The sequence below is a fragment of the Telopea speciosissima genome, chromosome 7 (genome assembly GCF_018873765.1).
Source record: "Telopea speciosissima isolate NSW1024214 ecotype Mountain lineage chromosome 7, Tspe_v1, whole genome shotgun sequence".
In the NCBI taxonomy this organism is placed as follows: domain Eukaryota; kingdom Viridiplantae; phylum Streptophyta; class Magnoliopsida; order Proteales; family Proteaceae; genus Telopea; species Telopea speciosissima.
In genome coordinates this window covers 11471598-11499218 of record NC_057922.1, presented here as the reverse complement: position 1 = coordinate 11499218, position 27621 = coordinate 11471598, and the positions used below count along the sequence as shown (strand labels likewise).

Here is a 27621-nt window from a genome sequence, read left to right as displayed (position 1 = left end):
CAATAAAGGTAACAAACCACTAAAAGCCAGAAATAGAAGAGGTACGTGAGGGACCCCAAACATCAGAATGAATCATAGAAAAAGGCTTAGAACATCTTTTATTTGAACTAGAATAAACAGAACGAGTTTGTTTTGCAAAAACACAAGCCTCACATAATAAAGAGTGAGGGTTACAATGCTGAAATAAACAGGAAAAATCTTAGCTAAGGTTCCTAAAGGTGGATGGCCCAGTCGACGATGCCATCGGTGCAATTCAGATAAATGATGTTCAGCGGAAGTAGCAGTAAGAGCCTGGCCAGACATAGTAACAGTATGAGAGATAAGATCATCGTCAAGCAAGTAGAGACCACCACGCATTTTACCAGTTCCAATCGTTCTCCTTGTCCCCAAGTCCTGAAAGACACAATGTGAAGGATAAAAAATAGCTTTGCAATTGAGATCAGATGTCAAACTACTAATAGAAAGCAAATTAGAAGTTAACTTAGGAACATGTAAAACAGAGGACAAAGATAAAGAAGGAGAACAATGGATGGCTCCCTTCCCTGAGACAGAGGAAAGAGAACCATCAGCTATTTTAATTTTATCTTTGCCTGAACAGGGAGAATAACGAAAAAATAAATTGGATTGACCAATATGTTGTCGGTGGCTCGAATCGATTATCCAAGGATGAGATAATGCCAAGCACAATGACCAAGAAAAGAAATACCTGGTTTGGAGAAAACAAGGTTCGATTCGAAGAGGGAACCACATCGAGGTAGAGGCAGTGCATGAAGAGGCGAAGGTAGTCATCATACGACGAAAGGCAGCAAGTTCCTTTACAGAAAGTGTGGTAGTAGGGGCTGTTTCAGTAGCTTTAGAAAGATGGGCCTGTGTGCCACCATGATCATGGCCACGGCCTCGACCACGACCACCACTACGACCATCAGAAGAGTCAGATGGCCAACCATGTAACTTCCAGCAAAAATCCACAGTATGTCGTTCCTTTCCACAATGAGTACATTTAAGAGGTTCCTTCTCAGACGAGGAACGTGTACTAGTACTAGAAGAGCCACCTCTAGAAGAAATTAAAGCAGATCTCTCTGGCTGTGTAGTTGGTAACATGGTGGAACGACGAGTATCTTCCAATTGTATCATAGAGTAGGCTTGCTCCAAAGTGGGAAAAGGTGAACGGCTCAGAACTTGAGACCGAAGCTGATCATATTCCACATTAAGGCCAGTCAAGAAAGTGTATACTCTGAATTTATCCTCCCTAAGCTGAAATTTGGTAATATAAAAAGAACAATCAAGCTGAAAGTTATCATAATAGTCAAGCTCTTGCCATAGGCTACGGAGTTCACAGTAGTATTCAGATAAAGTAAGTTCACCCTGTTTGGTTGCATGGAGTTTTCGTTGAATATCATAAACTTGTGCATCATTCCCTACCTGGGAATAGGTACCGTTAGCAGCTTTCCAAATTTTTGCAGCTGAATCAAGTAGTGTATAGCCACGGGCAATGGATGGAGTCATTGCACTGAGAAGAAAAGCCATAACAAGAGAGTTGCTGGAACTCCACTTGTCTTGTAATGTACCAGCTTCACTTGGTTTGGCAGTGGTACCATATATATATCCCTTATAGCCCCTTGAATCAATGGAAAGAAACATTTGTGTAGACCAAAGTAAATAATTAGTGCCATCGAGCTTTATCGGGCTGACTGGAAAAGAGGGATAATCATGATGGGTCCCTTGTGTAGAAGATTGGCCAGTGTTGGTGGTAGCAGTGGATGCAGCTGAATCAGGCATACTGATAGAACTTCTGTAACCGAGAAGTGCAGGAATTTGCAGAATATTCTGCAATAGGTAGCAGTTCTTAAAAATAAACTCTGCAGGTTGTATAAAGAAACAACTACAGTATTGTCAAACAAAGAGAAGCTGCAGATCTGTATACAGAAAAAAATCTGCAGGGCTTAAAAAAAAAATACTGCACTCCTGCAAAAAAATCTGCAGATCTTCAACAAATAAGTCAGCGCAGGTCTTCAAAAATTGCAGGTCTTCAATAAAAACTGTTGCAGGTGTTTTAAAACAGCTACAGGTCTTCAAAAAAAAGGAGGAAAGGAGTCTGCAGATCTTCGCACAATATGGATTTGCAGGTCTCGACAAAAAATTCTGCAGGTCTCGAGAAAAAAATCTGCAGGTCTCGAGAAAAAAAATTTCAGGGCTTAAAACATCTGCCGGTCTTCTAAATAAAATTCTGCAGTGCTTCAGTCTTCAAACATGGAGAAAAAAATACTTCAGGTCTTCGAGAGAAATAAATCTGTAGGTCTTCAATCTTCGAGAAAAATAAATCTACAGGTCTTCTAAAAAAAATCTGCAGTGCTTCAGTCTTCAAACATGGATCTCACTGTGCATGGAGATCATAAAATAGGATAAAGTAAAGGAGGTAAACTCTAGGGCAAGTACTAGATCATATTTAGATCACCTAAAAGTACTGCCCCCGTGAAATAATGGAAACGAGAGAAGGGAAGAGAGAAGGAGGGTCTCGGTTGATTTAGGGTTTTAGGGTATAGGGTTAGTTGATCTAGGAGAGATCAATTGTGGAGGGAGACGATGGAGGAGAGCAGAATTAATTTCTCAGATATCGAGTTTAGGCTCTGATACCATGTAGAAATTAGTAAATGGCTTGATTGATCAATGAGATCAGTTAAGCTCTCTATTTATAATAATAACAATAAAAGAGATTACAAAGGGAAATACTGTTCACGTGAACAGTGTCACAGCCCAAATATAACTCTAATTCTAACCATGGTATAAAATCTCGCGAAATTTCGGCAATTTCGTATATCTCGACATGTCCGAGATACGAAACACATCCGAAACCAAAAAATACGATATCTCGTCGATATATCGTGAGATATCGACGAAATATCGTGGATCTCACGATATATCACAAGATATTGAAAAAGTGACAAATAGTGTGACACTAGGGGCCATTTTATACCATATTTCGCAGCTCTAGGTCGATATTTCGACCGAGAGCTGCTGAAACTCTATTTTTCTCTCTTCTTCCTCATTTTTTGCTCTTCTTCCTCCCTTCCAAGCCTCATCCAAGCATTGTTGAAGCTCCTTGTCACCGGGAAGACGTCGGAGGGTCATCTAAGCTCATCATCCAAGCCTATTTTCATTATTTAAGGTAAATTCTATTTCTCTAAAACTATTTTTTTTTTAAATACTTTATATAAATGTTGTTGGATGTTGATGATATTAATATATGTTAGACACCAGAGGCCGATCTACAGCCTCACGGTGTCGAAATTTTTTTCCCATATGTATTTTTTTTATTTTTTTTCTGGTTTTAAAAATTCATTTTCCTACAACTAAAATAGGAAATAATTAGGGGTAATATGACTTAGATGGTAATGAATTAAATATATGTTAGACACCAATGGCCGATCTACGGCTTCACAGTGTCGGATTTGTTTTTCTGCTCTTAAATAATTATTTTAATTTTCGAAAATTAAGAAAAATATATAAAAAATTAAAAAAACAGAAATAAATAAGGAAAAATATGAGTTTTAAGTTTAAAAAATAATGAAAAAATATGAAAGTTATTTCTATATGTTTTGAGATGCATTACATGTATATTATGTTTACTAATTTTTGGTTTTGTTGTGTTAGGTCAATACTTATATTAACATTATATATAAAAAATTGGTTTTAATTATGTGAAAAATATAAGGGTTAGGGAAAAAATATTAAATAACTATACAAGTGTATTAGTAATCTAAAAGTGTCAATTGAAGTGCATCTACATTAAGTTTTTTAATTATTTGTGTTACTTACATTGCAGTAAACAAGTATCATTATGACGGATCGTGATAGACAACGTGCGAAGGGCAAGCAAAAGGTGGGGGAAAGTAGTCAACAAAGGGAGTGGAGGGAACAAAGAGAACAGAGGGAACAAGAGAGACCAACCAGCCAGCATAGGGGTGACATTGCATGGTTACATGGTACTCCCATTGATGGGGATAAGAGAAAATCTATATGTAACTATTGTCACATGCAATTTATGGGAGGTGGGTCCAGTAGACTTAAACAACATCTGACTGGAGGATCTAAAGTTGTTGTAGGTTGTCATATGGTCCCTACTGAAGTAGCCAGGGAGATTGGTGATAGTTTGAGGGGAAGAAAGAAGAGGAAGGCTGACAAGCAAAGGATAAGAGAACAACTTGAGGACAGAGGGGCACCATTGATCCAAGGTTCGAGAACTCGCGAGATCTCGCCGAGATCTCGCCGAGTTTCTCGGTTTTGGGCAAAACCGAGTCGAGTTCCTAGTCGGTACGCAAAAGTGCACTTTCTCGACCGAGATCTCGGTGATATCTCGAAGGTGAAAATCAAGTTTTTTTTAGTACAAAAAAAACAATATCTCGCCGATATCTCGGTTGGGCCCAAAGGTGCTATTTACTTGTATTCAGCCCAATTTTCACCCAAAAACCCATTTCCAACATAAGAGAGAGCAGGAACAGAAGTTCTTAGGCTCCAAACCAAGGGGAAAAACACCTCTCCTTCAAATTTCTTCTTCTTTCTTTCGATTGTTGGATGGAATGCACTGTTTGGAGTTAGATTGAAGTGCCAAAGTGAAGATTCAAGTCCCAATTTGGAGCATCATCACCTATTTGCAAGATTTCAAAGGTGTTTTCTATTTCTTCCCCAAATCTATTTTTTCCAAAAAAAATTTTTGTAATCCTAGTTAGATTCATGTGGTTTTAATATATGTTGAACATCTTTGCCCGATCTATCACTTCATGGAGTCGGATTTTTTTTTCAGTTAATAAATTATTTATTATAATTTATGCTCAGGAGGAGGACAACAGCAGTATGAACACCATGCTTACAAGTTTCGGAAGCATGAGTATAGATACTACTAGTGAGCATCAGTCATGGCAATCATCTCAGCATCATCATGGCTATGACTATGGCCAGCAGAGCACCGGTTCTGATTATAGTGCCTATGGTCAGTATGGGCAGTCAGCAGCTGAGTATGACAGTCAAAGCTCTAGGTCAGGTGTTGGGTATACATTCCTAGTCCCAAACCAGTCATACATGCCTCAAACTCAATATGACAGTAGCAGTGGATCTTACACCTCATACCAACAGCCTCCCACGTACCCTAAGATAGGGAGATTGGTATATGTTGATCATAAGACTTATATGGAAGCTGTGTCACACTATTTGCAACACTATAGCAATTCCATGACATGGGAATTCTATGTGGATCGATATAGGGATGAATTTCTTGTTCAATCTCATTTTATGTAACAAATTAAGTGAACATTGATGTAATGTACATTTTATTTGAATGTTTTGATTGATGTGTGCTAATTAGAATGTTTTGATTGCTAATTTGCTATGTTTTACTAAATTATATATAGATTATGTTGTTTTAGTACGACTCGTCGCCTACCAACCTATGGTCCAAAGTGAAACTCATATTTGGACTTATTTTTTGGCAAATCTGGGCATGCCATTGTGTTTAAATGGCCTGAAATAGGCTGGATACCAAGTTTCAGACCCAAAATATGTGTACAACCCACCGAGTTAGGGGTCCGAGTCCAAAAAAAAAAAAATGCATCAACTCGCCGAGATCTCGGCTCGACTCGGTTTCTGGCCTGGCCAAGATGCCACTGAGACCCAAGTTCTCGAACCTTGCATTGATCTAGCTGACATCTTTTAAGTTGACTCAGACGATGAGGACCCTATTGTGGATTGGGTGAGGGATAGAGGTGAGCCAGTGTTGGATGAGAAGGGAGGTAGGCCCGACACCATGATAGCTTCTGAGATTGGTGCTGATGTGGACGAGTATATGGCTGACGAGGGTCAGATACATGCAAGGGAAGCCTCACCCATACCATTCCAGCCCATTGGTGACAATGTTGCTAATGATGAAGACTGGTCTAAGTCCTCAAATGATGATGATGGTGATGATGGTGATGCTGGTGGTGGTGATGGTGATGCTGGTGGTGGTAATGCTGGTGGTGGTGATGTTGGTGGTGGTGATGCTGGTGAAGAATTTGACGGCATGCGAGAGCGTTATGTGGTAGGCTAGGAGGCCCAGGATACGGCACCTGTAGAGCCACTCCGATTCACTGGAGAGAGTTTGATCATGCCACACAAGATACGGACCACGGAGCACGTGCCCCCGCACCCCCACCCTCAAGAGGCCCCCTACATACATACAACAGGAAGCGTAGGGGTCGACAAACACAGTTGCAACCTGATCACATGGACATTGATAACCTATCTAGCTCTGTTGGTGGTTTGAGTATGGGTGATAGGGAGGGAGGACCGACTGGACATTGGCGTGCCCCATCTTTTGATGCACATACCACTCCATTGGCATCGGATTATGGTGCATCACAACCTTACGGTGGATATGGATATGGATCATCATCATATGGGCGATTTAGTGGGGTAGGGGACTATGACTACCATCCCAGGGACATCTTGGATCATCTTTTGTAGATAACATCTTTGCATACCCTAGCGGACCTAGCTACCAACCTCACCAGCCCATACATGCGGCAATGCCATCGCCTCTTGCGCCAACGCCAACATCATATCACAGTGGATCATCTTCTTCACGGACTGGATCGATTGGTAATCCTAGTTTATATCCTAGGATAGGTTACCTACAGTATGTTGATGATTCCATTTCCGTGACACTTGTGGATGACCACACTCGTTTCTTCTCCGATTCTATACTGTGGTCCACATATGTCCTTCAAACAGAGCAATGGACGTCGACTCGCGAGGCATGAGTGGGATTGATCCAGGGAGGCACAAGAACTACTATTAGCGCTTTAGCACTTGTAATTTGTAACTTAAGTTGTGATTTCATTGATCTATGACCTTGTGAGTTGTGACTTGCGAGTTGCGAGTCTTGTGACTTACTAACTTTGACACTTAGTGTATTGCCTTTAAGGCTTTAAGCGAGTTATTGAATATTATGGAGTTTATGAGAATCATGGTACTCATCAATGTGTATTGGCTTTAACTTGATATGTGATGAAGTTAAATACTATTATTAATATTAACTGCCTAATCTATGTGTATTTAACTATTTATACATTAGGGTCGGCGACCGTATGTCAATCAAGGGTGCAAGCCCAAAACACCAATTTGAATTCACATTTTTACAATTTTATGGTTTAAATGTGTTTATTAAGCTTAAATAAGGCTGTCCATGAAGTTTCAGGCCTAGATATGGCCAAATACCCCCCGAGATGGACCCCCGAAATATTGCAGAAAAAATGCAATATTTCGGTCATATTTCGCGATATTTCGGGTATCTCAGATATCTCAGTAGGCCCGAGATACCGAGATATCGTGAAATATTAAACCTTGATTCTAACTAGTTAAATAGAGCTAGAATAGAACTAGGAAAGGGAAAATAACTAAAATAGAAATAACACCCCATGGGTCGATCTTATATCATGGATCGACCCATGTCACACGTAATACCCAAATACCCATATTCCAACAAGGACAAATTAGTATACACTTTTTTGACTGGCCTTAATGTGGAATATAATCAGCTTCGGTCTCAAGTTCTGAGTCGTTCACCTTTTCCTACTTTGGAGCAAGCCTACTCTTTGATACAATTGGAAGATACTCGTCGTTCCACCATGTTACCAACTACACAGCCAGAGAGATCTGCTTTAATTTCCTCCGGGGGTGGCTCTTCTAATACTGGTACCCGTTCCTCATCTGAGAAGGAACCTCTTAAGTGTACCCATTGTGGAAAAGAACGACATACTGTGGATTATTGCTGGAAGTTGCATGTTCGGCCATCTGATTCATCTGATGGTCGTGGTGGTGGTCGTGGTCGAGGCCGTGGTCGTGGTCGTGGTGGCACACAGGCTCACCTTTCTGAAGCTACTGAAACAGCCCCTACTACTACCCTTTCTGCAGAGGAACTTGCTGTTTTTCGTCGCATGATGACAAACTTTGGATCTCTTGCATCTTCATCTGCATCTGCCTCTACCTCGACTGTGGTTCCCTCTTCTGAATCCAACCTTGCTTTCTCCAAACCAGGTATTTCTTTTGCTGGTCAGTGTGCTTCGGCATTATCTCATCCTTGGATAATTGATTCAGGAGCAACTGACCACATGACTGGTACATCTAATTTGTTTTTTCGTTATTCTCCTTGTTCAGGCAAAGATAAAATTAAAATAGCCGATGGTTCTCTTTCCTCTGTATCCGGGAAGGGGGCCATCCATTGCTCTCCTTCTTTATATTTGTCCTCTGTTTTGCATGTCCCTAAGCTAACTTCTAATTTGCTTTCTATCAAAAGTTTGACCTCTGATCTAAATTGTAAAGCTATTTTTTATCCTTCACATTGTGTCTTTCAGGACTTGGGGACAGGGAAAATGATTGGAACTGGTAAAATGCGTGGTGGCCTTTATTTGCTTGACGATGATCTTATCTCTAGTACTGCTGCTGCTAAGTCTGGACAGGCTCTTACTGCTACTTCCGCTGACCATCATTTATCTGAACTGCATCGTTGGCATCGTCGATTGGGCCATCCACCTTTAGGAACATTAGCTAAGATTTTTCCTTTTTTATTTCAACATTGTAATCCTCACTCTTTATTATGTAAGGCTTGTGTTTTTGCAAAACAAACTCGTTCTGTTTATTCTAGTTCCAATAAAAGATGTTCTAAACCATTTTCTATGATTCATTCTGATGTCTGGGGTCCCTCACGTACATCTTCTATTTCTGGTTTTAAGTGGTTTGTCACCTTTATTGATTGTCACACACGCACCACCTGGGTTTATTTAATGCAACACAAAAGTGAAGTGTTCTCTTATTTTAAAGTTTTTTATAGCTTGGTTCAAAGTCAGTTCCAGGCCACCATTCAAACTCTCCGGAGTGACAATGGTCGTGAATATTTAGATGGAGCATTTTAGTTATTTCCTGCTACTCAAGGTATTATTCATCAAACCAGTTGCGTTGACACTCCACCCCAAAATGGAGTGGCTGAACGCAAAAATAGACATCTCCTTGATGTGGCTCACTCTATTATGTTTGAGATGCATGTCCCTTCTCAATGTTGGGGTGAGGGTGTTTTAACAGCTGCTTACCTTATCAACAGAATGCCCTCTCGGGTCCTTGACTACAGGTCCCCTCTTGATCTTTTAAAGGGGTCTTCTTCATATATTATTCTGCCCAAGATTTTCGGGAGTGTTTGTTTTGTTAGGAATCACTATGCCCATGGTAAGCTTGATCCTCGTGGTCTCCGCTGCATTTTCATTGGTTATTCTCCTACTCAAAAAGGGTATAAGTGTAATCACCCTACCTCTCGTTGTGTTTTTGTTTCCATGGATGTCGTTTTTCATGAGGCGGTGGCTTTCTTTCCCTTCTCGGCACCTCTTCAGGGGAGTCTACACCTACTCTAGAACAAGGTTTAATATTTCGCGATATCTCGGTATCTCGGGCCTACCGAGATATCCGAGATACCCGAAATATCGCGAAATATGACCGAAATATTGTATTTTTCTGCAATATTTCGGGGGTCCATCTCGGGGGGTATTTGGCCGTATCTAGGCCTGAAACTTCATGGACAGCCTTATTTAAGCTTAATAAACATATTTAAACCATAAAATTGCAAAAATATGAATTCAAATTGGTGTTTTAGGCTTGCACCCTTGATTGACATACGGTCGCCGACCCTAATGTATAAATAATTAAATACACATAGATTAGGCAGTTAATATTTAATAATAGTATTTAACTTCATCACATATCAAGTTAAAGCCAATACACATTGATGAGTACCATGATTCTCATAAACTCCATAATATTCAATAACTCAAAACTCAATAGCTCAAATGCTTAAAGCCTTAAAGGTGATACACTAAGTGTCAAAGTCACAAGACTCGCAAGTCACAACTCATAAGTTCATAGATCAATGAAATCACAACTTAAGTTACAAATTACAAGTGCTAAACTACTAATAGTAGTTGCTGTGCCTCCCTGGATCAATCCCACTCATGCCTCGCTGGAGTCGACGTCCATTGCTCTCTATTTGAAGGACATGTGGACCACGGTATAGAATCGGAGAAGAAACGAGTGTAGTCATCCACAAGTGTCACGTAAATGGAATCATCAACATACTGTAGGTAACCTATCCTAGGATATAAGCTAGGGTTACCAATTGATCCAGTCTGTGAAGAAGATGATCCATTGTGATATGATGTTGGCGCCGGCGCAAGAGGCGATGGCATTGGCTGCATGTATGGCTGGTGAGGTTGGTAGTTAGGTCCGCTAGGGTATGCAAAAATGTTATCTACAAAAGATAATCCAAGATGTCCCCTGGGATCGGGACTGTAGTCATAGTCTCCTACCCACTAAACCGCCCATATGATGATGATCCATATCCATATCCACCGTAAGGTTGTGATGCACCATAATCCGATGCCAATGGAGTGGTATGTGCGTCAAAAGATGGGGCACGCCAATGTCCAGTTGGTCCTCCCTCCCTATCACCCATACTCAAACCACCAACAGAGCTAGATAGGTCATCAATGTCCATGTGATCAGGTTGCAATTGTGTTTGTCGACCCCTACGCTTCCTGTTGTATGTATGTAGGGGGCTTCTTGAGGGTGGGGTTGCGGGGGCACGTGCTCCGTGGTCCGTATCGTGTGTGGCATGATCAAACTGTGTCTCTCCAGTGAATTGGAGTGGCTCTACAGGTGCCGTATCCCAGGCCTCCTGGCCTACCACATAACGCTCTCGCATGCCGTCAAATTCTTCACCAGCATCACCACCACCAACATCACCACCACCAGCATCACCATCACCACCACTAGCATCACCATCATCACCATCATCATCATTTGAGGACTTAGACCAGTCTTCATCATCAGCAACATTGCCACCAGAGGGCTGGAATGGTATGGGTGAGGCTTTCCTTGCATGTATCTGACCCTCGTCAGCCATATACTCGTCCACATCAGCACCAATCTCAGAAGCTCTCATGGGGTCGGGCCTGCCTCCCTCCTCATCCAACACTGGCTCACCTCTATCCCTTACCCAATCCACAATAGGGTCCTCATCGTCTGAGTTAACTTGAAAGATGTCAGCTAGATCAATGGTGCCCCTCTGTCCCTCATGTCCCATGCGTTTGTGTTGCAGTTTCAGCCTCAAGTTGTAGTGCACATACACCATGTCAGATAAACGTTGAGACCCCAATCTGTTGCGCCTCTTGGAGTGGATGAGTGCAAAGGTACTCCAGTTCCTCTCACAACCAAATGCAGAACATGTTTGGGCAAGGACTTTAATTGCTATTCTTCTTAAGTTTTCAGCCGATTCCCCATACAACACCCACCATTCACACGTTGAGACCCCAATCCGTTGCACCCTCCGCACATTGTCTATCACGATCCGCCATAATGATACTTGTTTACTGCAATGTAAGTAACACAAATAATTAAAAAACTTAATGTAGATGCACTTCAATTGACACTTTTAGATTACTAATACACTTGTATAGTTATTTAATATTTTTCCCCTAACCCTTATATTTTTCACATAATTAAAACCAATTTTTTATATATAATTTTAATATAAGTATTGACCTAACACAACAAAACCAAAATTAGTAAACATAATATATATGTAATGCATTTCAAAACATATATAAATAACTTTCATATTTTTTCATTATTTTTTCAACTTAAAACTCATATTTTTCCTTATTTATTTCTGTTTTTTTAATTTTTTATATATTTTTCTTAATTTTCAAAAATTAAAATAATTATTTAAGAGCAGAAAAATAAATCCGACACTGTGAAGCCGTAGATCGGCCATTGGTGTCTAACATATATTTAATTCATTACCATCTAAGTCATATTACCCCTAATTATTTCCTATTTTAGTTGTAGGAAAATGAATTTTTAAAACCAGAAAATTAAAAAAAAAATACATATGGGAAAAAAATTTCGACATCGTGAGGCTGTAGATCGGCCTCCGGTGTCTAACATATATTAATATCATCAACATCTAACAACATTTGTACAAAGTATTTTTAAAAAAAATAGTTTTAGAGAAATAGAATTTACCTTAAATAATGAAAATAGGCTTGGATGATGAGCTTAGATGACCCTCCGACGTCTTCCCGGCGACAAGGAGCTTCAACAATGCTTGGATGATGCTTGGAAGGGAGGAAGAAGAGCAAAAAATGAGGAAGAAGAGAGAAAAATAGAGTTTCAGCAACTCTCGATCGAAATATCGACCAAGAGCTGCGAAATATGGTATTAAATGGCCCCTCACGTGACACTATTTGTCACTTTTTCAATATCTCGCGATATATCGTGAGGTCCACGATATTTCGTCGATATCTCACGATATATCGACGAAATATTGTATTTTTTTGTTTCGGATTGGTTTCGTATCTCGGATATGTCGAGATATACGTAATTTGGCGATATATCGCCGAAATTTCGCGAGATTTTCATCCATGCTCTAGAAGATGTGCCAGTTACTATTCCACCTCTAGATGAACCCATTGATGGTTACCATGTACCTTTAGATGATGATGTCCAGGGGGAGCAGCAGGTACAGCCAGAGAAAGACTTTAATCAGCAGTATTATAGAAAGAAAAAAGGGCACAGACAGCCCACCACTGCAGAATTACCACACCAAGAGTTCTCCTCTGAACCAGGACTGAATGACACTTCCTCTGGTAATATTTCTGATCCTTTAGATCCTTCTCCAATTATTTCTGATCCATCACTTGAACTACCCATTGCTCTTAGGAAGGGAAAAAGGTCTTGTACGCAACATCCAATTTCACAGGTTATTTCGTATGAGTCTTTATCCACCTCATTTCATGCTTTTGTTTCCTCTTTATCCTCTGTTTCTATACCACAAACTTGGCAGGAGGCATTTGCAGATACTAGGTGGAAAGAAGCCATGGTCGAAGAAATGCAAGCTCTTAAGAAGAGTGGTACATGGGATATTGTCACACTTCCACCACAGAAGAAGACTGTTGGCTGCAAGTAGGTATTTGTAATTAAACAGAAAGCTGATGGAACGCTGACCGCTTTTAAAGCAAGGCTGGTTGCTCGCGGATTTACTCGACATATGGGATAGATTATTTGGAAACTTTTGCACCTGTTGCCAAAATGAATACTATCAGGGTAATTCTCTCTTGTGCTGTGAATTTAGGATGGAGTCTACAGCAACTTGATGTTAAAAATGCCTTCCTCCATGGTGAATTAGAGGAAGAACTATATATGGATGTTCCTCCTGGGTTCTCATCTGCTGCAACTCACGGCAAAGTTTGTAAACTTAAGCGTGCTTTATATGGCCTAAAACAATCACCACGTGCATGGTTTGGTCGCTTTCAGACGGCAATGTTGACATTTGGTTATAAACAAAGCAACGCGGACCACACCTTATTCATCAAGAAATCAAACAGCATTATAACTCTCCTCATAGTATACGTTGATGATATAGTTGTAACTGGAAATAACCCTGCTGAAATTTCCAAGTTGAAGACATATTTGGCCAAGGAATTTGAGATCAAGGATCTAGGCATACTTCGCTACTTTCTAGGGATTGAAGTGGCTCATTCTTCTCAAGGGCTATTCTTATCTCAACGCAAGTATACTCTAGATCTTCTGTCTGAAACTGGCATGTTAGGCTGTTCTCCTGTTGATATGCCTATTGAGGCAAATGCACGTTTCCGAGACATTGATGGTGAACCAGTAGACAAAGGGAGATATCAGAGGTTAGTCGGGCGACTCATTTATTTATCTCACACTCGGCCTGACATTGCCTATGCTGTGAGTCTTATCAATCAATTTATACATGATCCTCGGTCTAATCATATGGAAGCAGTACTCAGGATTTTACGATACTTGAAGTCAGCACCTGGTAAAGGTGTGTTATTATCCCGTCATGATCATCTACAGATTGAGGCTTACACTGATTCAAACTGGGCTGGTTCCCCTGATCGAAAATCCACCACAGGTTACTGTACATTTGTGGGTGGAAATTATGTTACATGGCGCAGCAAGAAGCAAACAGTGGCGGCCCGTTCAAATGCAGAGGTTGAATTTAGAGCTATGGCTCTTGGTATTTGTGAACTATTGTGGCTCAAAACCTTGTTACAAGATTTGAGCATTCCTATTACTCTACCTCTACGACTCTACTGCGACAGCAAATCAGCAATAAGTATTGCCCATAATCCAGTGCAGCATGATAGGACGAAACATATTGAAATTGACCATCATTTAATCAAGGAGAATCTCGATAATAGGACTATTTGCGTTCCTGATGTGCAATCTGGAGACCAGTTGGCTGATGTGTTCACAAAAGGATTAAGTGGAAAAGTTTTTCAACCTCTAGTGTGCAAGTTGGGCATAACAAATATTTATGCACCAACTTGAGGGGGAGTGTTGGAATATGGGCTTTCCGTGTGACATGGGTCGGCCCATGATATATGGTCGACCCATGGGGTTGTTTTTTCTATTTAGTTGTTTATTCCTATTCCTAGCTCTACTATGTTGCCTAGTCAGCTAGTTAGAGTTAGAGTTCTAATTGTAATTGGTTTCTTATGGATTTACTATTATAAATAAATCGTGGAGGGCTCATTGCTCTACACAAGCCATTATTATCATTATTTCTTCAATATGATTTCCATGCTAAATACAAACTCCTCTTAGTGAGATGATGAAACCTGATGTTCAGTTTCCATTTCAAAAGGATCTTCAATAGTCCAAATCATTACATGATAGGCTGTAATTAGAAAACTTGACACAACAACACCACATAGAGAAACTTATCACATTTACACAATTAAATTTAATGTTCTCTAAGCAATATCTTTGGTATAAGGCTGAGTTGTTGTTGTTGTTGTTGTTCTCTAAGCAATATCTTTGGTATTATTTCGGATCGATTATTGCACAATTAACAACAAAGAGTATCAATATGAGAGCAATTTCATACATCTAAAACAATGTATATGTCTGGTCTAATCTTCATTTGCTCCAGACTTTGTGCCTGGGTGGAACTTCGTGGGTACCCATCAAGAAGCCACCCTTTTTCTTGTGCATCTTCATGTGATAATCGAGATCTCACCATCTATGAAACAAATAGTTATTTTAGTTATTTCCCATAAAATAAAAACAAACTGTAATTCTCAAAGTATCAAAAGTATGTAATACAGCTGTGACAATTTCATCGGGAACCAAACGTCCACTCTCCATATATTCTTTTGCTTTGTTTCCAATCTCCGTGCCAGATGATACTTGAGCTCGAAGAAGATCTCCAGTTGAAATGTGCACCAATCCAAACTGCACAACCAAGGAAGGTTTATATAATGACAGTAAAAAAGATTTGATCGAATAAGAAATTATGGCTTTGGTAATGTACAATGTGCACCAATCCATACTGAACAACCAAGGAAGAATGGTCGTATAGTGACAGTACAAAATATTTGATTGAATAAGGGGGAAAATGATGGCTCTGCTAATGTATTAAATAAATGAAAACAAGCATGACATCAGCATGGAAACAACAGTGAATACCCAAAAAGAAAACCGATTCACTGCAAAGAACATATTGGAGATTGTTCGCTACCTATCTTGTATGATCAAGAGTTTTCTAATTCTATTTACTGATGATCGAAGTCAGTTATCTATACAATCAATTCTGTATACATCCATGTGTTATATAGCTGGTCATGGCACAAATCATCAATTCTTCATGCAAGAGATCTCATATTAAGAGAATGTGTTATGTACAGAAAGAAAGAAAAATATAATTTGCATTATAGAAGAAGAATGAAGTCCTCATGAGAACAAAACAAGAGCAAACACATAAAGTCTAGAGAAGGTTTTGGATCTACATTAAGGTTTTCAAATGGCGCACAGTATGGAGGCTACATTTTTTATGATAAGTTCCCATCTCTATAGAGTAGAACCACCAGATAAGACATGCACTAGTCAATAGTCATTTTGTGATCCCTTGGGGAAGGTTACCTGGAGCGGTCTATCTCTAATCTATGGGAGAATGAAACAGGGCTTTGTACTATACTCCTGAAGATGATTGATGAAAAAGTTCACCTAACCAACACCCCCACAAAAAGCTTTCGAACTGGTTGTCTAAAGGCACCTTCTCTGTTTGCTTGTTTAATGAGATTTTTGAGCACTTCCTTTATACCAAAAGTGGGGGGACTCGGACTTCAGTCCCAGCAAGGTGGCTTTCTCTCAAAACCTGCAATTAAAGATCACATATTTAACTGTTTTCTTTTCTTTCTTTCTTTTTTTTTTTAGAGGGAGGATGCAACTCAATATTTTATTCAGAAAATTTCTATCACTCCCCAATATTACTCAAAGTTTCTTTTTTGAGTCCCCCCCAGAACAGCAACTTTCACCTTTCTTTCTCCCCTGCTAATTCTAGATCCCTGAATTACCCCTCCTCCACTCCCACAGCCCCCTGGTGGCGCCCCACTCCCGCAGCCTCTCTCCAGCATCTCCCCCCACCTCTGTGCTGCCACCACCTCTCACCCCTGCCTTCCCCTCTACGGAGAGCCACCCCCTCTACAACTCCAGCCCCACCCCCTCCCCACTGCCTCTGTATTACTCCCACAGTCCCACCCCACCCCATCTCAACAAAGAATATGACAGTATTTGAGAGAGAGAGAGAGAGAGAGAGAGAAGTATATAAATACCAAAGACAGAATATAGTGTATCTCTGTATCCAGTAATTATGGTCGGGGGATCTATGCTCTACAGATTTGAATATGCTGCTATGGGCCTGGTTCTGTTCAGTCTTATCATGAGTCATGACCAAAATCGATATGGTAATGTGGCGTTTGTCCTTTGGGCTTTTCACTTTTGTGTAACAATACATAGAATAGATGCTTATGGAATATCAAAGACAAAAAGTCTTGAAGTGATAATCTCATTGACGAGGCCACAGTTTACAATCTGGGATGCACCTAGAAATGCAGAAAAGAACCATTAATAAAAACACCATGATGGCCAGAGCAATATGCGATGTAGTAATTGGTCGCTATTGCAGGTGACACACGTTTCTCTCCCAATGGATGGGGCTGCTAAAGACAAACATGTTGTGTGGCCACTAAAGGCTGCTAAATGCTGTATTACTGATATAGGAAATGACCCACACCAATGGTTTCTTTCATCAAAGTCAATATTTGAAACCAAAGTACTAGTCTACTACTTCTAAGAGATAAAGCCATAACAGGTCAAGCTACCGAAAACTAGAAACGAAAGGGAATTCCAGGTGGATATCCAATTTGAACAAGATTTCTGAGAGGGGGTGGGGGGTGAGGCGAGGGTAGGGGCAGGAGTTGGAGAGGGGGTCTCTCACCATAGAGGGGAAGGCGGGGTGAGAGGTGGTGGCAGGGCAGAGGGTGAGGGGGAGATGCCGGAGAGAGGCTGCAGGAGTGGGGTGCCACTGGAGGAGCTGTGGAAGGGAGGGGAGGGTAGGGGAGCAGGGATAATTTTGGAATTTAGAATTAGCGAGGACGAAAGAGAGGTGAAAGTTTGCTTTTCTGGGAGAATCAGAAAAGAAACTTTTGAGTAGGGGAGTTTGAGTAAATATAGTGTAAGTATAGGAGAGTGATAAAAATTTTCCCTATTTTACTACATGGGTTCTGCAATCTCATTATAACCTAACGGGGTTTGAAGCTTTTATGCAGGAGTTAATTTCTGTAGCTGACAGGGGTAGCATAAGTAGCAGTTTTGAGGTTTTTTGGATGATCTGAGGGTTCATGATCAGGTTTAACTGTCTTTCATTCAATGAGGAGGGCTGGGGTAGCAGGTGCAGAGATGGTGGTTTATGGGCATGTTTCTGTTTCTGAACGTCGTGTTGGTTCTCCTCTTGTTTTCCCTTCGAAGATTCTCTGATTGGATCAGATATTTGTACACTTGTATCTATAAGGGTGTTTCTTTCCTCTTCTGGACCTCGAATCTTCTTCATTGTAGCTGTTAAAGGATGTATATTTTTTTTAAGACTAAAATTTCTTGTTTTCTACAAAAAATAGATTTTATTAAATGCAAATAAAAAAACAAACTAACCACTAATTGCAGCAATATGACCAAAAGAAATAAGGGAAGGAAAAGCTGGCAATATCTTGCCAGCAATATTGCTGGAGTGGGAAGGGGGCCCTAAAGAGGGTAGAATGGAAATATTTTGGAGGCTGGTTCCTTTTGGAATCGGCGGGAGTATTTTATAAAGAAAGAAATGTGTGTATCTTTCAAACGAAGGAGTGAGCAGCTAGATTGCCAGTGAAATCCAAGAGATTAGTAGTGGCTTGGTGCTCGTTAGTTCCAGAGTTCAGGGGGTTAACACTTTTAGTACATGGGATAAATGGGAAGCTTTTGTAAATAAATAGTCAGAGCATGCAAGGTTGTTGGTTTTTCTTTTGGAGTGGGGGGGGGGGGGGGGGCTTTGGTGTAGAGGGTTCCATTTGAACCAGGGCATTATATAGCATTCTGAGTTTACAGGCTTTCTTTTGTTATACATTAATAAAAGATTCCTACCTTTAAAAAAAAGGAGCTGGCCAACCATACATTAAGCCCCAATATAGATTGCCCCCCTACCCACTCTGCTTTTTGCAAGCTCATCTGCCAATGAATCCACTGTTCAGGTCTCCACTGGAACAAGTACAATAATGAGGCAAAAAGATATCTAGCCCTCATGAGTTTTGAGAAGGTGTCTCCAAGTGCCCATCAGGAATAATAAAGAACCAATGACCAAAGAATATTCCCCATCTATCACCAATTTTTCAAATGCGAGGGAAGTGAATTCATTGAGGCAGAAAATAAAGGGCTTTGATTTGTGCTACCACCAAATCTGTCACTCCAGTGGGACCAGAAAAGGTTAACCCTAACAATTTTCTTGTGCAACAAAGAGGTGGATATGCTCGTGTGACCCCTTCTGAATTTATGTAAGCTGATTGAAAATAAGGAGTTACTTTTCTCCGTCTCGTATTTCATGGATATCTTCTGGCACCTTTTTCTAACCTCATGGTTAATGGCAGTACACAAGCATTAGGCACCAAATATAATATCTTATGAAGCTTCTCCTTTTGCTCTTAGTTGGAGTATTTTGAAATATAGGGACAAGAATATTTCAAGATAAAGCAAAGTACGCTCATCAAACCATTCTTGGTATTAGGCTAAGATCCTAAGGTGTCTCCGGTTTGAACTAGTATTGAAGCTTCTGATTTCCAATATTTGGTAAAACTGGAAAGCTTCCAAGCTAGTGACTTATCCAGCTTTAATGAAGTCATAGCACTGCTGGTTGAACTTTAATGGTTGCACTATTTCCAATCCCAGGGACTCAGGAGGGCTCATGACTCATGAAGGATCAGTTTGACATGATCCCCCAATCAAACTGATCCCCAAACTTTTCCCAATCTAACAGGTATCATGGATTCCAATAAGCAGTGCCTAAGCATTTCTTGAAGGTTTTAGAAAGTTCCTTTCTGATATGTTATGTTCCTATTTTGACCTTGAACCTAATTTGGTAATTCCATCCACATGGGGTGGTCAGGTTGGGGATTCCCATTGACAGCAAACATTGTAGGCTCATACAAACAGTTAAACAAATGGGTGATAATGTCAGAGTATCTTGTACTAACTTGATTAACAATCTGTCTCAGCCTATGCCTAATTGTTGTAAGGTGACTGGGAACGGATAAAATGATACAAATAGATGAAGACTATAGAACAATAACAGAATATTTTAGGCTCCAGAAACTTATCTTTATTGCGCCATGAAGACCAACCAAATCACCAGAATCGCATTAGTTTCTTGATCAGCCAATTTGGACTTGAACAAGACAGGTTATACAAAAACAAGAGAGTAGTAGTAGTGACAACTGCACTGGTGTTCGACAAGATACAGAAAATTTAGAGCAGAAAGCAGCTGCAATTTTGAGAGCTTGGAATAAAACATTCAAGAAGTTCAAATGCTCCTCAAACTTTAAACTATAATTAACTAAGAAAGCCATGTATGGATTCAAACAGAGAAACACAGTATATATCATTGGGAGAAAAGATATGCAGACACGAAATCTTAAGGACATATTAATTGAATGAAGAGGAGGAAGAGACCTTCTGAACAATCAGCTCACATTGACTTCCTTTACCCGAAGCTGGTGCCCCCGATATCATCACCTTCAGCGGTTGGCGAAGCGAACATTTTGCCCTCAATCCCTGCGAGAAAACCAGCAATAAGCACTTTAAAGTTCTAACGATCCATATTGCAAAATTCTTTATACTCCAGAAGAAAATTTCAGAACCTTAAGTGTATGACTTCTCCTCAGATGAGTAGTGGAAGAGAATCCCGACGATGGGAGATGAAAGGAAAGAGGAATCGAAAGGGACTTAAGGGAGAGAGAGGGAAACGAGGAGAAAGAGGAGCGATGGTGATGGGACGTTGAGAGGGTTGCGAAAGATGGAGTGGAAGTGCTGTTGTTGTACAAAATTAGAGTGACTGAACAAAGCGCCATTGCTGCTGAGCTACGTGAGAGCAGGAAATTCAGTAAAACTAAAGCCAACTATGAGGTCACATATTATATGTCACGCAAGGAGCGCGGCGGAGCCGGAGAACGATAACTGATAAACGGCCACCATGGGTTCTACCCAAATGCCCTGCCACGTAAAATCTAAATCTTCCGGAAATAAAAAAAAGAGTTAAGATTTACCCCTGGACTGCGGGTCCCTGTGAAAGCTACAAGAATGTGGCTACCACGCTCATAGAGTGAAAGGTGATATGGTAATTTCAATTTTCAAGACAATTTTTCGACAAAGTTTTCCTTCACCCATAGAGGATGGTTAACCCACCATCCCAGGGTTCACAAACCCCTCTTAGGGTTTTAGTATGTTTCAAAATATTCTTCCATTAGTCATTTCTATCCTCTCTCATACCTCGGTGAATGAGATCCTATTAACCGTGGGTGGAGGGAAACTCGGTCCACTGGATGTTTAGAAAAAAAAAAATTTAACTTATCATATATCCAATTCTAGACTCAAATTCAACGTACTATCATTTCCTATCATGTTTTGACATTTTTTCCATCTGTTCTCATTTTCCATTTTTTTCAAGAGATAAAGTTCTCTACACGGGGAGCACAGGGTGCGCCTAGACACATGAGAGGTGGGTGAAATGACCAGCCCGCCACCCTAAATGACCCAAACCCCACCCCATGTGTCTGGGTGTAGCCTATGCCTAGATGCGCTTAGGGGCAAAGAATGTCACCATTTTTTCAATAAAGAATTAGTCTTACATAGAATTTCCAATTATTTTTGTATATAAATAAATATATTAACACTCAAAGGAAAAGGAAAAATTATGTTACAAAGCAAAGATGCCACCAATTGACACTAGGCTCCAGATGAACAAAAAGAAAAAATGTTATGAGGCAAAGATGCCACCAAGTGACACTAGGCTCCTTGCGAACAAAAAGAAAAGCGATGGAACAAAAATATCAACCCAAGGATTATTGGAGAATCAAAACTAGATCGTTCCCGAAAAAAAGGAGTAATAACAAGCTCACACTGTGATCTTCCGAAGGACATCCAATTTTTCAATCAGGATAATGAAGAAAATAAGAGGCAAACTAAATATGAGTGACTCTTCTTCCTACGCCAAGTAGAGACTTAAGTGTTTTCAATGAAGCTCCTCCTTTTGTCTCAATGAAGCTCCTCCCTCAATTTTCAATTTGTCTTCACTGAGAAAACCATAGGAGGTCATGCCAAAATATGAAGGAATGATTTTCTTTCATCCGACTCCAAATTGGCCCCACATGGAATAGAATCCTTCTCAATATTTTCTTCTACCCCCTCCAAAGGCCACATCAAAGTAAAATGGAGGGATGGGAAGGAAACCCCCACAACCAACCACTTTATTATAGAGAGCTTCCTGATCCGCCTCCGATTTCTCAAACCATGGTCTTCACATTATAAGAACAAAGGATATTTCTCAAAAGAAAATGAATCTTCCCTTCGTGAGAGAAGGAATAAAATCGGGAGTCACCGCCTAGATTAGGATCGAAGACCCACAAATATCACTCAATGGGATTGGTCAAATTAATCATAAGAAATGGTATGTATCAGGTTACGATCCAGGAAAGATGCTAAGCACCCCGACCCGCCCGATTAAACTATCTTCGAGGGTGATGGTGCTTTCTATTTGGCACTCTTATTGCTCCCAAGAAAGGTAAGAGGGCAATCTGGAACTTGGTTCTTAGTAGAGAGCTCCACCTAAATTAGGTTTGTGGAAAGCTCCTCTCTTGTCCTAGACTGGTATGTCTATTTGATTCAATCTGTGCTGAATTCGATCCTAACATTTTGGATGTCACATTTTGAATTCCAAGTTCGCCTGTAACCAATTGGATTCTATTAATGCTCGATTTTGGGAGGGTTGGGTTTTAGAGATGACATGTTTCATTATAAAGCTTTGCTCACCAAGTTTGCATGGCGGTTGTTAAGAAACCTGTTAGTTTATGGGTCCAAGTTTTAAAGGCTAGATATTTCCCTAATAGTCATCTTCAAGATCTACAAAATTTAAGCACCACTTGAGTTACCACATGGTAGCTGATTTAGAGATTTTTCCTAGTCTCGTTCAACTAAGAATCTTGAATCTTTAGATATTTCAAAAAAATTAGACCAAATTATCTGCAATTATTCACAAATACTTTTCGCTGTTGGAGTCTTAATGTTTCAAGGTGAAAATTTTGTTCCTTGAGTTATTTGCAAGATCTTTAAAAAACATAAATTTTTTTCTAATTTTCAAACTAATTCAGTCACAATCTAAAAATTTGCCAAAATATTTGCTAATTTGATGAATATGGTCTTACCCGATCTCAGATTTTTTAGAACAAAAAAGTCCCAGAACAAAGTTGATCAATTCAGCTTAGTTGTTTTGCAACATAAGGAAGCATCCACTTCAATGGACATGTTGAAGTGTAAACAAAACAGGAAAACTGCAAGTGAGGAGCAAGGTTCAAAAGTAAGGACCGTGCCAAAACTTTCTCCAAAAATTAATTAACTCGTATATGTGTGTTCTCATTTATACAAATCAATCTCAAATTCTTAATTGTTAAAAGCTTTTGCAGCTACTTGTCCACGACCATTTTAAGAAAGGAGGGTAATATAAAGAAATCTCTATGGAGCACCAGTGATATGCGCTATTATGAACTCGACATTCCACTATCATCTAAACATACAGAAAAAGGTGCATGTTTGGCTATACAGGAGTCACATTCATGTTGTGAGACATTCTTACACTTTTCGTATACAAACCTAAATTCCCAATTTGAGAACTTAAAAAAAAAAATCAATCGTAAAAACCAGGATTAGAATACAGAGTACTACGTTAGTATGAAGGACCGGTTTGGAAAATGGAAGCCCGGTCTCCATAGCCAAATGGGAAACTTAAAAAATCAAGTGTAAAAACCAGGATTAGAATACAGAGTACTACGTTAGTATGAAGGACCGGTTTGGAACATGGAAGCCCAGTCTCTATAGCCAAATGGGGCATGACTCTTGCTTGTATGAACGCATCCATCTAGGATGACGAGAGAGCTGGGTTTTTTTTGGACTGTCCTAATCAAAGGTCCATAGACCAACTACAAGGTAGTTGGCTAAGAGAGAAGGCTAAGATGAAAGGCTAAGAGAAGCCAACCATCTTACAACTACCACGGAGGGGGATAGAGGAAAAGGGTGCCCTAATATGATTAAGAGAATCGAACTCATGACATCTTAGGGCCATGCACTTCAACGGGTAAGCCATTAATTAATCAACTAAACGGTTGTTCACAAATCAAGAATCATTATCCCCTCCAATTCCACAAATCACATAGAGCTGAATGGTATCGTTGGTAATTTGGAGAAAAAGCCCGCTCATTTATTTTTGAAAATCTCAAAACAGAATTTCTCAACCTTAATCCCTCTATTAATGTTTAAACTTTTAAACCCTTTCCCGAAATAACCACCATTCACCAACAACCCCTTTGGCTCTGATTGAAAGTAAAGGGACAAATAAAAGGAACTACCTTTCTTTCCTTCGCAACCAGACGGAACCTTAAGTCTCTCTCTCAAGAGGAGAAACCCTAACTCTAGTTCGCTGCAACTCTCTCACTGTCTTGCTCTGCATCCTGTAATGGCGGATCAATGGGAATATTTGCCGGAAGAGTGCTGGGAATCGGTGTTCGTTCGCTTGGGACATAATCGATACTTGGAAGCCCCATCGTTAGTATGCAAACGGTTTCATTCGATCTCCAATCGACTTCGATCCAGTTTAACCGTATCTGATCCTACAGTTCTACTCCACGGAGGTATTTCTGGTCTTATTCGAAGATTTCAGCAGCTCAAGCGTATAGATTTCGTCGAATTTCATGGCGATGCGGATATGCTTCTCCGGGAGATCGGGCGCTCTGGATTGAACCTCGAAGTCCTCAATCTCTCGAAGCAGAGGCGTCTTCCCGTGCAAGGCATGATGGAATTGGGAGCCAAGGTGAAGACTTTGAGGATTTTGATCTGTTCTAGACTGTGTTTCTTGCAGGACAGTGATTTGATTGCAATCGCTGATTCGTTCCCGTCACTCACGGAACTTGACATTAGTTATCCAGAGCAGGATTCCGGTTCTTTGACTAAGATAGGTTCCACGGAGGATGACTGTGCAGTCTCAGGTTCTTTTCCAGGTACTGTGTCCGATGTGGGGATTGCGATGTTGTCCTCGAAGCTTCAGAGACTCTGCAGAATTGATGTATCAGGAAATCATTTCATTTCGGATCGATCTCTTCTTTCTCTTTCATCCAAGTGTGATTTTCTGAGAGAAATTGCGGCTCGTGATTGCAGCCTCATAAGCGAAATTGGCATCGCTTTGGCGATCCGTCACAATCCTCATTTGATTTCCCTATCAGTAAATGGAAGCAAGATCCCTTCTTCTGCTTCATCGTCTTCTTCTTTTACAATCGAAAGCTCTCTCATTTGTGCGAGAGCGTTGTGCACTCTTGATTTCTCTCAAATGATCATTTCAGACGATCTTCTTACTTCAATCATCCAAGCTGATCTTCCATTGCTAAAGCTTGCATTATCCCACTGCCGAGGATTCACATTTGCCGGAATCTCTTCACTGTTGTGCAAGTACTGTTCTCTAAACTACTTAGACATAGAAGGAGCAGCTTTCCTGACCGACCAGTCCATGTTGGAGTTATCCCAGTATCTTCATGATCTAAACTTCATAAACCTTAACTCTTGCTCTAATCTTTCAAATTCAGCCTTCTTCTTGTTGGCGAAAACATGTCCATATCTGGAGGAAATCAGAATGGAGAGAACAGGTATAGGCAAAGAAGATTGCCCTTCCGACTTCAAGAAGAACTTCCAACTTCAAAACTTGAAATTGTCTTGGAACAAGTATCTAAGCGACGAAACCCTTCAGAGGATAGCAATGGTCTGTCCCAACTTAAGATCACTTGATATAAGCCACTGTTGGGGTATTACAGGAGAAGGAATTGGGCACATTGGGATGAACTGCTGCGAGATTAACATGCTAAGAGTAAATGGATGCGGCGGGTTAAGTAACCTCGGGATGAATTTTGGGTTTTCCAAATTGGAAGTTCTTTATGCTTCAGAATCAGGAATCGACAATGAGGGACTACGGATGATAAGTCAGAGCTGTCGTCGGCTTCTGTGTTTGAACTTAGAAGGGTGTCTCGGAGTAACTGCGAAAGGAGTGAGAGAAGTAGTGGCGAATTCCAAAGGACTGAAAGAGATTAGCTTGAAGAAGTGTTGCAATGTTGCTTCTGATGTCATAGCTTGGATGGTGTTCTCAAGGCCATCGCTGAGGAAGCTAATTCCACCATCTGAGTTTGTTTCCACTGAGAAGCAGAGGGAATTTTTCTTGAGGCACGGGTGTTGGGTTCTGGACGGTTAGCCCTAGTTAGTGGAGACGATGTTACCCAGTCTCTTCCGAGACACCTGATAAAATTGGGACTAGACGTTTCCCCTTCCCTGATTTGTGAATTTTGAAAGTATAAATATCCAGTGTTTTATACTTGATTTTTCTTAGATTTGACTGTGTAATAGGTAAACTTCCAAATTCAGACGATCTTATTCTTTTCTTTTTCTCCTCTTTAACGTGGTTGAAATTTCTTTGTTCTTTGGTGCGAAACTGCGGAAAAACAGTGATTCAATAAGCTGCAAAGTAGCAGGATTGCAGGATATTCAATGAGCATAAAATGCTCGACCAGAAATAAACAATTTGGTCAGTACGGTTGAGAGTTTCCTTCTTATTCAACTTCGGTAGGTTTCTACTTCATTTGAGAGTCACTTCGCTTATGGAGTAACCCACTTCTTCCTTGTTCCCTTCTTCTTTGGAACATGATAACGTTAATTTTGTATTTACCAAAGCATTGCAAGCTTGATTTGTTAAAGTGAAGAAAGTCCACTACTCCACATGGTAGACAAACCAGCAAATAGGGAGGAAAATCCGATCTCATGTCTATTAAATTGGATATGAATAAGGTCTATGACCAGTTGGAATGGATTTTTCTTCGAAAATCTCTTGTGTTTAGTTTCAACCCCCCCGTTGGATCAATTATGTGGTGTTCTGTGTTGAAACTACTCAACTGTCAGTTCTTCTTAATGCTACACCCTCGGAGTTCTTTCAATCCTCCAGAGGCAGAGAGGCTTGTGGCAGAGGACAATCCTCTATCCTCATACCCATTCATATTATATGTTGAGTGCTCTCATCCCACTTATCATTAGCTCTCCATCAGAGACAATTGCATGATGTGTGTCTTTATAGAAATTGTGAGCCTATATTTCATATTGCATTTGACGACGATCTAATTATTTTTGGCAAACCTTCCACTTTGGGGGGGTAACAAAACGGGGCTGGATCCTCCCGCTCCGGCCACAGTTGGAAGAGAGCCGAATACTCTCTCGTGTCTGATTTGTTGCCCTCAGCTCCCGCTGATCCATCTCTCCATCTTTTCTTTTCTATTACAACCAAACATCATTTCTTTTCTTATCTATCCATGATTCATCCCACGACAAACTATTCCAGTGGATTGGATGTTGAGCCTCAGTGTCGGTGATCTCTTTAGTGTGGCCCATATTCATCGACTGGAATCTGTAGTTCTGGACTGGTTGGCATATAAGAAATGATTTCCAGCATTTTTAATCTTATTTCTGATGGTCCATCACTCCATCCCCTCACTATGTACCTCTTATCATCATCCAAGTCCAGGGGCAGGGAATCATCCTACTGTCATTCCTCAATTATATAAGGGAATCATCCCACTGTCCTTCCTCAATTATATAAGGGAATCATCCCACTGTCATTCCTCAATTATATAGTTAGTTGAAGTAGTTTATAATCACTGAAGTTTAGTGGTAGGTAACCTTTCTATAATCAATCAGGGTTTATCCCAAAAATGGTGTGCAAAGCAAGGTAAGCCATAATACAGACAGCTAAGTTTCTCACTTGACATGTAAGTTTTAGGAAATCATTTCCTGTCTCCAATGCTGAAAGGAACTGAATAGACCATACCATAACATATCACACCATATTTTCCAAGATAAACATGAACT

The 27621-nt window shown here is 40.3% G+C and overlaps 2 protein-coding genes across 6 annotated transcripts in view; one reads left to right on the top strand and one right to left on the bottom strand.

Annotated features, from left to right (window-relative positions):
* The window catches only part of LOC122667573 (adenylate kinase 5, chloroplastic), a 53869-nt gene extending 33255 nt beyond the window's left edge, over positions 1-20614 (bottom strand). For 3 of the 5 annotated variants that reach the window (XR_006333813.1, XR_006333814.1, XR_006333816.1), the window contains exons 1-4: positions 20322-20612; positions 20134-20235; positions 15208-15336; positions 14990-15124 (exon numbers count right to left, since the gene is read on the bottom strand). Coding sequence is in view for 1 of the 5 variants with exons in the window: in XM_043863904.1 (XP_043719839.1) it covers positions 14990-15124; positions 15208-15336; positions 20134-20235; positions 20322-20531 (576 nt within the window). In the remaining 4 variants the exon portion in view is untranslated. Of the gene's footprint in view, positions 1-14989; positions 15125-15207; positions 15337-20133; positions 20236-20321 lie in introns of all 5 variants that reach the window. The other 2 variants (XR_006333815.1, XM_043863904.1) reach the window with 2 other exon arrangements.
* LOC122667574 (F-box/LRR-repeat protein 2-like) lies at positions 13182-26087 on the top strand. The gene is made up of 2 exons (XM_043863905.1): positions 13182-13189; positions 24112-26087. The coding sequence occupies exon 2, from the start codon at positions 24185-24187 to the stop codon at positions 25958-25960; it is 1776 nt and encodes a 591-aa protein (XP_043719840.1). The 5' UTR covers positions 13182-13189; positions 24112-24184; the 3' UTR covers positions 25961-26087.
* Positions 26088-27621: the final 1534 nt, after the last annotated feature.